Source organism: Rhinoderma darwinii, chromosome 3 (genome assembly GCF_050947455.1).
Source record: "Rhinoderma darwinii isolate aRhiDar2 chromosome 3, aRhiDar2.hap1, whole genome shotgun sequence".
In the NCBI taxonomy this organism is placed as follows: Eukaryota; Metazoa; Chordata; class Amphibia; order Anura; family Rhinodermatidae; genus Rhinoderma; species Rhinoderma darwinii.
Window position 1 is genome coordinate 250,856,528 of NC_134689.1, and position 12,045 is coordinate 250,868,572.

General features: G+C 42.0%; 1 protein-coding gene across 2 annotated transcripts in view; it reads right to left on the reverse strand.

Annotated features, from left to right (window-relative positions):
- PKM (pyruvate kinase M1/2) overlaps positions 1 to 12,045 on the reverse strand; it is a 40,467-nt gene that overhangs the window by 9,627 nt on the left and 18,795 nt on the right. For both annotated transcript variants that reach the window (XM_075857719.1, XM_075857720.1), the window contains exons 4-8: positions 11,824 to 11,955; positions 6,407 to 6,593; positions 4,572 to 4,842; positions 3,243 to 3,393; positions 2,998 to 3,150 (exon numbers count right to left, since the gene is read on the reverse strand). In XM_075857719.1, the coding sequence (XP_075713834.1) occupies positions 2,998 to 3,150; positions 3,243 to 3,393; positions 4,572 to 4,842; positions 6,407 to 6,593; positions 11,824 to 11,955 (894 nt within the window). The remainder of the gene's footprint in view (positions 1 to 2,997; positions 3,151 to 3,242; positions 3,394 to 4,571; positions 4,843 to 6,406; positions 6,594 to 11,823; positions 11,956 to 12,045) is intronic.

The window sequence follows — 12,045 nt, forward strand, 5'->3', positions numbered from 1 at the left end:
AAATCGCCCTGCTCTCAGCTGCAGAGGTAGCGGAGAGCTGGGGGCATCCCTGCTCAACCGGGTGAGATCGATATTAGTATCCATCTCACCCGTTTAACCCCTCAGATATGGCACTCAATAGCGTGCACCGCATCTGAGTGGTTTTGGAGAGAGGGAGGGAGCTCACTCATCCCACCAGCACCCGGCGATAAGATCGCCGAGTGTCTGTCTCCGATGGCAGCCGGGGGCCTAATAAAGGCCCCCAGGTCTGCCTATAGTGAATGCCTGCTAGGTCATGCCTCTGAGGACGCTGCCTCAAGTAGCGAAACACGTCGGGGGGGGGGGGGGGGCTTGGAATTTACTTTTAAAATAACGTGCCTTTCTGCTGGTCTTCAATAATACACTGTCAACAAGGCCTGGCGGTCTGCAGTCGCCGGCCATCTGACACGGTGTACCATTTGCCAACAGGCACGGTCTGTAAATAAACCTCCAGCAGAGGGCGTGTTTGAATTTTAAACATACATGTGGTTCGTTAGTTTGCTGAAATAGCATAATAAAGTTATTTTATAAATAGGGATAGTTGGGAAATAGGGATGTTTGCCGGTAGCAATTTTGTATATAGTGTTATTTATACCACACGGTAAGCGACGTAAATTTAGGATGCAAAAAAAGTGTGGTGGAATTGCAGGTTTTTTTCTATCCCCCCCCCCCCCAAAAAAAACGTTGATCAATAAATTCTATGTACCCCAAAATGGTGCGATTAAAAATTACAACTTGTCCCGCAAAAAACAAGACCTTAAACAGCAGTCGACGCAAAAATACAAAATGTTATAGCTTTTGGAATAAGACGATTGAAAAAACGTAAAAAATGGCTTGATCATTAAGGTCTAAAATAGGCTGGTCATTAAGGGGTTAAAAAAGGCAGTGTCAACTTTGTGTATGTAAACTTGAGCCACTGGGAATATTAGAGACAAAAGCGGAGATACATCATTGTCTAGTATTATTCGGACATTTCACATTCTTGAAATATAGGAGGGATCCTAACTGACCTAAGGGCCTGTTCACATCAGCGTTGCCCTTCCGTCGAGGGGTTCCTTCTGAGGTTTGTCGGGTTAACCCCTCAACGGAAACCTAGCTAATGGTTTCCATTTGTCACCGTTGGTCTTGACAGAACCAATAGCGTAGTCGACAGCTATTGATGGAGAAAACGAAAGAACCCCTTCAACAGTGAAACGGAAACCATTAGCTAGGCTTCTGTCACAATGGAGTTCAATAGTGAGGGAAACGGAAGCCAAGGTTTCAGTTTGCCTTTCCGTTGAGGGGTTAACCCGACGGAAACCTCTGACTGAACAACACAGCGGAAAGGAGCGGTGATAACAGCCTTGGGCTTCATGCACACAACCGTGCCTGTAATTACGACCCGTAATTACGAGCACGGCCGGCCGCGGACACCCTCCCGTAGATATACGGGAAGATGTCCGTCGGCCATTGAAATGAATAGGCCCGTAATTCCGTGCGATTTTATGGCTGTGCGCATGGGGCCTTAGAAAGGAAACGTGTACTTGGATTAACCCCTTCCCGACATATGACGTATCCATATGCCAAAGTCGGGTAGGGGGAAATATGGAACGGGCTCACAGAGTGAACCCGCTCCATACGATACCGGTGTCAGCTGTATGTTACAGCCGACACTTCAGAATAACGAGCGCGATCCTGCTCGCTTAACACGTTAAATGCCGTGGACAATAGCGACCTCCGCCTTTAAAGAGGGGGCGACCCCCTCTAACAGCTCATCGCACCCCCCGCAATGCGATTGTGGGGTGCTGATGGTTGCTATGGCTGCCTGTGGGCTTAATGAAGGCCCCCAGGTCCGCCATCTTTGTGCTCCTATTAAGTCCTGCCACAAGGCTGGGGACTACTACTAAAAAAAAAAAAAAAAAAAAAAAAGTCAAATAAAGTGGTTGTTCTTTTATGTAAAAACAAACAAAAACGAAAATCTGAAAAATGGCTGTGGCGGGAAGGGGTTAAAGTCAGCCATGTTTTTCTAAATTCCTAAGGTGAAGGCAAAATTATGGTTCACCTGTAGAATAATGTGAACATAAAACTAGGGAAAATATTTTAAATAAAAGTCTGCATATACATTAAGTTTATGCAAGAGGCCAAAATATTATCCTTTAAATCTAGGACAATTTCTGTATTACAGACCAATTAATAAATAGCGGTGAAATCATGTCCAGATGACAGAATGAAGCACTGGTGCCTCTTCCAGCACAAAGTGTTTCACAAACTCGATAGATGCATTACACCAAGCTCTTGCAGTAGAAAATGTACGGTATAAGAAACCCTTTGTTCCAAATAATAATGTGTATACCAATAAGTGACAGAGCGTGTATTCTGATAGATGCGTCCTGTGGCTGGTTGCCCATCAGCACTCTCCCAGTGGCTAGAAAAACATGCCTGAAGAGCCACCTCAGATTCAGCCACCAGCACGACAGTCCTACCCAGCAACAAGTGTAAGGAGAATGCGGGGAAAAAATAAATAAATAACTACCAAAATCGGTCTGAGCCAACACATGAAAGTACTGTGAGGGTTTGAAGCTTATGGTGGATCAGCACAAAGTTATAGCTCTTAGAATAAATAGCGAAAATAGATGAAAGGGGAAAGAGGGAGTTCAACTTGCCAGCGCTCGCTTTAAGCTATCTAAATACTAACTACGCAAAGGCGTTAAGCAAGCAGAGCAGCGCATGCCAAACCAACCACATCTAAAACATGGTACAGCAACCACCGGACACATTTGTTGGCACGTACATACTGAATTTAAAAACATGCAGAACATACTACTGTATAAATGTGGACAATAGATCTATAATGTTTGTTCTTATTCACACACACAATATATACATTTGCACATTAAAAAAAGGTTACCTATTGTGAAGAATTTTCTATCTGAGTGTATGCGTCTTGCTACCATAGCTTGATTTAGTGTAGCTTCTAATTTTTGTTCCAACAATACTCACAGCGTGCTGCATGCGTACTGCCTCCAGTGGGTAGTCTCCCTTGGCGGTTTCCCCAGAAAGCATGATACAGTCTGCCCCATCCAATACTGCATTGGCAACATCACTGCCTTCAGCACGAGTCGGGCGTGGCTTTTTGATCATGCTCTCCAGCATCTGCAAGAGATAATGTTACCAAGCTTTGTAAGAGCTGACCTACCTAAAGGAACAGTCACATGAAAACAAAATAAACAGATACACAGCATTACCTGGGTGGCACAGATCACAGGCTTCCCAGAACGATTGCAGCGACCAATCATCATCTTCTGAGCAAGGAACACTTTTTCTGCTGGGATCTCAATACCAAGGTCCCCACGGGCCACCATGATGCCATCACTAGCGTCTAAGATTTCATCAAATCTAGAAGTAGATACTTGAATTAGGAGGAAAACCTAAGCAGTTGTTTGTCCCATTTTAAGCAATGTTTTAGAACATTGTATTCTAACATTGGTGCCCTGACATTTTGTTTCTTTACCATATACCTATGGTGGGTGCATTGTGTGAGAAATGTAACAGGATTTTGATTCAATTTGTGCCTTGCGCCCGACTCGGGTTTCAGACCTTTTGCACCTCACTAGACGGTTTTGAAAAGGGTCTAAAAAAAATGGGTGTGATTTAGGGATGGGGCATAGTGTAAAATATTGGTCTAAAGTAAAGCAATCAAGGAGGTGGCGTAAGAAAAAAAAAAAAAGTATCTAAGATGCGCCAAATTATATAGAATGCACCACTGTGATAACAATGGCATCTTCAGCCTGTCTGGTCTAGTTTTAACCCCTTCCTGACCAGACATTTAAGTTTTAACCACATGCAGATTTTATAGAAAATGGTTCCTCTAGTCCTTTGCCATCCTACATGCATTTGTTCTAGTTTCTCAGAAGACAGGGCATTGAGATGTGATAAAATGATATCATTTAAAAAAATAAAAAAGGCTTGCAGAAATCTACGTGAACAGTCTATGAGCAGTCAGCAACTGCCCCACTGAGTTCTGTAGCTAGGGAAAGGCTACCGTCCTATACATCAAATGGGGGCTTTAACAGATGCCTAGCAGATATGTCAGGAACTCATGAACTTTATGACTTATCCGTTAAACGTATGCCATAATAGTTTGTAGTTGACAGGTTATGGTACCCGTTTAATGGATAAGTCATGAAAAGCTCATGACAGATGTCAAAGTGGCATCATTCAGCCATAGGATCCAATGTTATATATATCTAATATACTGTGCATATACATTCTTCTACTGGATGTCTCTGTATGGTGTAGGCCTGTCTGCGGCACTATTACAGCAAGCAGAAAATTCAATGTATACCGCCCGACAGTGGCCAAAAGTGTACTTTGTCTATATCAGTATAATGGGTACTTTTAAAGTACGCACCAGTCAAAATGTGTGAAGAAAAAAAAAAAAAAAAAAAAGCCTTATGTTAGTAGGGACATTTTATAAAGACGGAGTATTTTAATGTGCTTCAGTTTACAAAGTCTTTATAAACCCTATTTTAGGCAGTGAATTACACGACCTCCCACCCACCAGTCAAACCTACCTTCGTACTCCCTCATGGTTCTCTATCTTGCTTATAATTTTGATGTTTTTTCCTTTCTCCCCCAAAACTTCTCGAACAGCATGCACATCAGATGCCTTGCGGATAAAGGATGCAAAGACCATGTCTACTCCCTGCTGAACTCCAAACTGAAGATCTTGGACGTCCTTGGTGGACACAGCTGGCAAGTCTACCGCAGCTCCAGGTAGGTTGACTCCCTTTTTGCTACCAAGAGATCCTCCATTCTCTATCTCAGTCAAACAATAGTCAGGGCCTATAAAAGGAGTGGAGGAAAGGATTTACTGGCATGTACAGTTGGGATACATCCATACATATTTTGGCATGTTCTGCAAACTTGGATGAAATCTGTATGGCCAGCTGAGGCCTAGGACAAGAGTTGCATGTGATTGCCACGGTCACAACAGAATATCAAGGGATGGGCAGCACTAGTGCCATTCAAGTAGCCTCAGCCTAAACCTAGGACTAAATAAAGTAAGACTTGCTCATTCCCGCTGTTCCCATTGATGCTGCCGCCTAGCTGAACCACATTATGTGGTGGAGCTGTCCTGCGCCTGTTCTAGTGTGCCATTTGCTTGGTTATTCACAAGGCGACGGGTGTTGTAATCCCCAACTCCCCCTGAAGCTATGCCACCTTTTAGGTGTAACGTGGCCCAATCTACATACAAGTCCCTCACATGACATCTTCTGCAAGCAGCCAAGACAGTTATCACTCACTGTTGAAGTCTGGATCTCCAATCCCAGAGGATTGGTTAAGGGAAATAGCCTCAGACAATGGTGGAAGGAACTCATTACCTAAACGCCTGAGGAATCCACCTGACGCATAAATACTTGGTACTGCTGGACTTCCTTCCAATCATCCTCCACTTACTGTATTTTTGTGGGATAATTCTGCCCTTTACTTATTTTCTCAATATGTGCTTTCTTCTTGGGGCATCTCGTACGGACCTTATCTAGCACAGTACCAATCCTGTCCTTTCGATTCGCTGGGCTTCGCTACACCCAATTGGCTTTTACTGCCCCCCACCTTTTGTCTCCCTCCCCAGGCTTGTTTAGTTTCCTACAGGTGGTAGGCTTTGATGTGTACATCTGCAAAATGCCCCTTTTTTATATAGGGAGTAATCAAACCGTAACAAGCAATTTCTGAGTGGGGAAATCCCAGTATTTAGGGGACTACAAAAACATTCAGAGGTTCTTTGGACTTTAGCAGTTTTGAAGAGATTTTAAAGCCTCTCAATACATTACTATAAACAGCAATTTCAGAGCTTTTTTGTAGTGAGCGATTTAAAAAAAAAAAAAAAAAAAAAAAAAAAAAAAAAAAAAAAAAAAGCAGCAAGGTATAGTAATAAAATTAGCAAAAAATAAAAAAATAAAATATAAAAATGCACATCAAATAAGTAGAAGCACGGCATGTCCCACTACCATTACAATGGTTCCTTGGAGGTTTCCTCCACTAATAATGCACCCATTTAAATGTACTTGTCCCTTTAGATCTTGGACCTTTTTATCTACTGAATTGCTCTGGATTGCCCAGGTAGACACATTATGTCTAATAATTTATATTGTAGATGACTGAAAATGTTCCCTTACTTTCCTTCCTAATTTCATTCCAGTGTTCTAAAGGGTTATTCCCATCTCAGACTTATGGCATATCCACAGGGAATGACAAAAGTCTGATAGGTGCAGGTTCCAGCTCTAGCGAGCACAGAATCATCACTATATTGAGACGTGTTTTGCAATATAAATAAATATTTAATAAAGCTAAGGATAGCATTTATAGATTACACACATTGCCAGAACACAAATGACCATCTACTGACCAAGCTCTTTAACAAGCAGGGAAATGAGTCCATCGTCTATATATATCTTGCAGCCAGGCTGTACAACCTTGATAAGATTCTTGTAATCAACCCAAAGAACATTTTCATCACATTTTTCCTGGTACGCATCATCAAGAGTCACTTTAAGGATAGCCCCCTTCTTAAGTTCAACTTCCGCAGTGCCACTCTGCAGAAACGAGACAAAATTGTTAGATTGTTAACATTGGCTTGCATATCTCAACATATGTGGCATAGTAAAGCTTTATAGTTCTAGTGGAAAAATGCCCACCGGATGATCTTTGTTGAAGGATCGATTTGTTTGAGACATGCTTAACCCCTTCCCTCTTTAGCCACTTTTGACCTTCCTGACAGAGCCTCATTTTTCATATTTGACATGTGTCACTTTATGTGGTAATAACTCCGGAATGCTTTCACCTATCCAAGCGATTCTGAGATTGTTTTCTCGCGACACATTGGACTTACTGGCAAAATTTGCTCGATATGTTCAGTATTTAATTGTGAAAAACACCAAAATTTAGCGAAAAATTGCTAAAATTTGCATTTTTCTAAATGTAAATGTATCTGCTTGTAAGACAGGCAGTTATACCACACAAAATTGTTGCTAATTAACATCCCCTATATGTCTACTTTAGATTGGCATCGTTTTTTGAACATCCTTTTATTTTTCTAGGACGTTACAAGGCTTAGAACTTTAGCAGTAATTTCTCACATTTTCAAGAAAATTTCAAAAGGCCATTTTTACAGGGGCCAGTTCAGTTGTGAAGTGGCTTTGAGGGCCTTATCTATTAGAAACCCCCAAAAAGTCACCCCATTTTAAAAACTTCACCCCTCAAAGTATTCAAAACAGCATTTAGAAAATGTCTTAACCCTTTACACATTTCACAGGAATTAAAGCAAAGTAGAGGTGAAATTTACAAATTTCATATTTTTTTGCAGAAATAAATATTTAATACATTTTTTTTTATAACACAGGTTTTACGAGAGAAATGCAACTCAATATTTGCTGCCCGGTTTCTGCAGTTTTAGGAAATATCCCACATGTGGCCTTAGCTTTCTACTGTACTGAAGCACCGGCCTCAGAAGCAAAGGTGCACCTAGTGGATTTTGGGGCCTTATTTTTGTTAGAATAAATTTTAGGCACCATGTCAGGTTTGAAGGGCTCTTGCGGTGCCAAAACAGTCAAAATCCACCAAAAGTGACCTCATCTGGGAAACTACACACCTCAAGGAAATTATCTAGGGGTACAGTGAGCATTTTGACCGCACAGGTTTTTTACAGAAATTATTGGAAGTAGGCCGTGAAAATTGAAATTTTTTTCAAAGAAAATGTAGGTTTAGCGATTTTTTTTCTCATTTCCACAAGGATTAAAGGAGAAAAAGCACTGTAAAATTTGTTAAGCAATCTCTCCCGAGTAAAACAATACCCCACATGTGGTAATAAACGGTTGTTTGGAGACACGGCGTGGCTGAGAAGGGAAAGAGCGCTATTTGGCTTTTGGAGCTCAAGTTTAGCAGGAATGGTTTGCAGAGGCCATGTCACATTTAAAAAGCCCCTGAGGGGACAAAACAGTGGAAACCCCCCACAATTGACCCCATTTTGGAAACTACACCCATTGAGGAAATCTAGGGGTATAATGAGCGTTTTGACCCAACAGGTTTTTTGCATAAATTATTGGAAGTAGGCCCTGAAAATGACCATCTAAATTTTTTCAAAGAAAATGTAGGTTTAGCTAATTTTTTCTCATTTCCACAAGGACTGAAGGAGAAAAAGCACCACATTTGTAAAGCAATTTCTCCCGAGTAAAACAATGCCCCACATGTGGTAATAAACGGCTGTTTGGAGACACGGCTTGGCTTAGAAGGGAAAGAGCGCTATTTGGCTTTTGGAGATCACATTGAGCAGGAATGGTTTGCGGAGGCCATGTCGTATTTGCAAAGCCCCTTAGGGGACAAAACAATGAAAACGCCCAAAAAGTGACAATTTAGGAAACTACACCCCTTGAGGAATTCATCTAGGGGTGTAGTGAGCATTTTGACCCCACAGATGTTTCATAGAATTTATTAGAAGTGGGCAGTGAAAATAAAAACAATCCTTTCTCTTCTGTAAGACGTAGCTTTAGCGCAAATTTTTTCATTTTCGCAACAAATAGAGGAAAAAAAAAAAAAAAAAGAACCCAACATTTGTAAAGCAATTTCTCCCAAGTACGGCAATACCCCATATGTGGTCATAAACTGCTGTTTGGGCACACGGCAGGGCTCAGAAGGGAAGGACCGCCATTTGGAGTGCAGATGTTGCTGGATTGGTTTCTGGCCGACTGTGGGCCCAAAACAGTGGAAACCCCCCAGAAGTGACCCAATTTTAGAAACTACACCCCTCAATGCATTTACCTAGTGGTGTAGTAAGCATTTTAACCCTGCAGGTGTTTTGTAGAAATTAGTGTGAACTCGATGTTGCAGAGTGAAAATGGGATTTTTTCCACAGATGTGGACAATATGTGGTGCCCATCTTGTGCCACCATAACAAGACAGCTCTCTAATTATTATGCTGGGTTTCCTGGTTTTAGAAACACCCTACATGGGGCACTAATCTTTTGCCTGGACATTCGACCAGTCTCAGTAGTGAAAGCGTACCATGTCAAATTGAGGCCTAATTTGGCAATTTACAAAGTATTGGTTCAGAACTGCAGAGGCTCAGATGTGAGATAATAAAAAGAAACCCCTGAGAAGTGACCCCATTTGGAAACTGCACCCCTCAAGGCATTTGTTAAGTGGTGTAGTGAGCATTTCACCCCACAGGTCTTTTCCATAAATGAATGCACTGCGGATGGTGCAAATTAAAAATTAATATTTTTCCCTAGATATGCCATTTCAGTGGCAAATATGTCCTGCCCAGCTTATGCCACTGGAGACACACCCCAAAAATTGCTAAAAGGGTTCTCCCGGGTATGACGGTGCCATATATGTGGAAGGAAACTGCTGTTTGGGGACGCTGTAGGGTTCAGATGGGAGGAAACGCCATTTGGCTTTTGGAGAGTGGATTTTGCTTGGTAGTAGATTTGTTTGAGTATTGCTGGTGTTTCCATTTATAATGTGGCGGTACATGTAAGCCGGGCAGAGTATATCAGGGGCATAGTCAGGTGGTATAATGGGGTAAAAAAAAAAACAATAAAATGATCCATAGATGTGTGTTACGCTGTGAAGCAATTCTTTCTGCACAGGCCGGTGTCACGCTGATATATGGCGTCCTTTATGATCCCCCTTTTGATCCACACTCCGCGCCTTTGTAGTTTGGGGAATTTTGCTGGGAAAGTGTTGTCCTGGTATAATACGGGCACAGTCGCGTCCAGCGGATATGTTTGGGCCCTCCCTTTCCTGGTTCCCTAATTTTAGGTCCTTGATAAATCGCCTCTTCAAAACAGAAGAAATGTTCCCCTCGGGCACAACTGCATATTTTTTATTTCCTGACTTATTGGAGCCATAACTAATTTTATTTTTTCATAGACGTAGCGGTATGAGGGCTGGTTTGTTGCGGGACGAGCTGTAGTCATTATTGGTACCATTTTGGGGTACATGCGACTTTATGATTACCTTTTATCCTATTTTTTGGGATGCCAGGTAAACAAAAAAAATGCAATTCTGGCATAGTTTTATTTAGTTTTTTTTATACAGCGTTCACCATGCGTTATAAACTACATGTTAACTTTATTCTGCGGGTCAGTCTGATTCCGGCGATATCTATTTTATAGGACTTTATGTTTTACAACTTTTTGCACAATAAAACTACTTTTGTAAAAAGAATGTATTTTTTCTGTCGCCAAGTTGTGAGAACCATAACTTTATTTTTTTTTGTCGACTGAGTTGTATGAGGGCTTGTCTTTTGCGAGACTAGGTATAGTTTTTATAGGTACCATTTTTGGAATACGTGCGACTTTTTATTCCTATATTTGTAGAGCAAAGTGACCAAAAACAGAAACTGATAGTTTTTTACAGGTTTTTTTACGCTGTTCACCACGTGCAATAAATATAATATTTTGATACCTCAGGTCGTTACGGTCGCGGCGATACCAAATACGTATGGTTTATTATTATTTTTTTAATAATAAAGCACTTGATAAGCGTAAAAGGGGGATTGCGTTTTATTTTATTACTTGAAACTTTTATTGTTTTCACTTTTTTTTTTTACACTTTTTCTCAAGTCCCACTAGGGGACTTGAAGGTCCAGCTGTCAGATTTATTTTTTTCTAATACATTGCACTACCTACGTAGTGCAATATATTAGGTGTCAGTTATTCACTGACAGCAAGCCGATTAGGCTTCGCCTCCCGGAGGAGCCTAATCGGCTTCCGTAATGGCAGAGCAGGAGACCATTGTGTCTCCTGTTGCCATAGCAGCAGTCGCCAGTCCCGATTGCCTGTCAGGGCTGGCGATCTGCTAGTAACCACTACGATGCAGCAATCGCTTTCGATTGCTGCATCGAAGGGGTTAATGGCAGGGATCGGAGCTAGCTCCGGTTCCTGCTGTTCCAGGTGGATGTCAGCTGTAACATACAGCTGACTTCCACCGCTGACGCCGCCGGATCAGCTCCTGAGCCGGCGCCATCTTGCCGGCAGCTACGGAAGCCGATCAGGCTCCGCCGCCGGGCGGATCTTGACCGGTTTCCGTGCTAGGCAGACCGGGAAGCCAGTATTAGGCCTCCGGTTGCCATTGCAGCCACCGGAACCCCGGCAATTTCATTGCTGGGGTTCCGATGAGCTGCAAACACCTTAAATGCAGCGATCGCGTTTGAGCGCTGCACTTAAGGGGTTAATGGCGGGGATCGAAGCTAATTTCGGTTACAGCCGGATGTCAGCTGTAAGATACAGCTGAGATCCGGTGATGGCACCGGCTCAGCTTCTGAGCCGGTCCCAAACATTCGGCGTATGGGTACGGCAAGATGCGGGAAGTCATTGCTTTCCATGGCGTACCCATACGGCAAATGTCGGGAAGGGGTTAAAATATTATATTTTTATGTTTATTTAAAGAAAAAAAAAAAAGAAACCTTACGGAACAGAAAACAATTGAATTGGAAGCCTTACCATTGAAATTAATGGTAATGCAAAGGAAGCTATGGTTTAAAGTTTGGCTTTCCGTTCATAGGTTCCTCCGTCAGAAAGGTCTAACGTAACCAATGAATGGAAGGCCGACACCGAGGTGAACAGGCCTTAACATCTATTTACAAACTGCATACACTATTAAAGTACTGTATTTGTACCTAGAACATGATTGTACCAAATCCATCTCAGAATGGAATTACAGTATATTCAGTGCAGTCTTATAGGATTTTCCATGTATTGTTATGCCTCTGCACTGCCAAAAGGCAGTTTTGCACTCCATAACAGTGCCAATTAGAATACTTACGCCTTTTATAAGCCCAGTGCGAATTTCTGGTCCCTTGGTGTCTAGTGCAACAGCCACTGGTCTATACAGGATGGGGTTAGAAGCAAAGCTCTCTGTGGCTTCACGGACATTTTTGATGGTACCCTCATGGTACTGTGAGAAAATATAAATAAAATATTGAAATTAAATGAGTAAAGTCATTTTTTAGACAATTATACTGTGAAAACAAAAAAAAAGGTATTG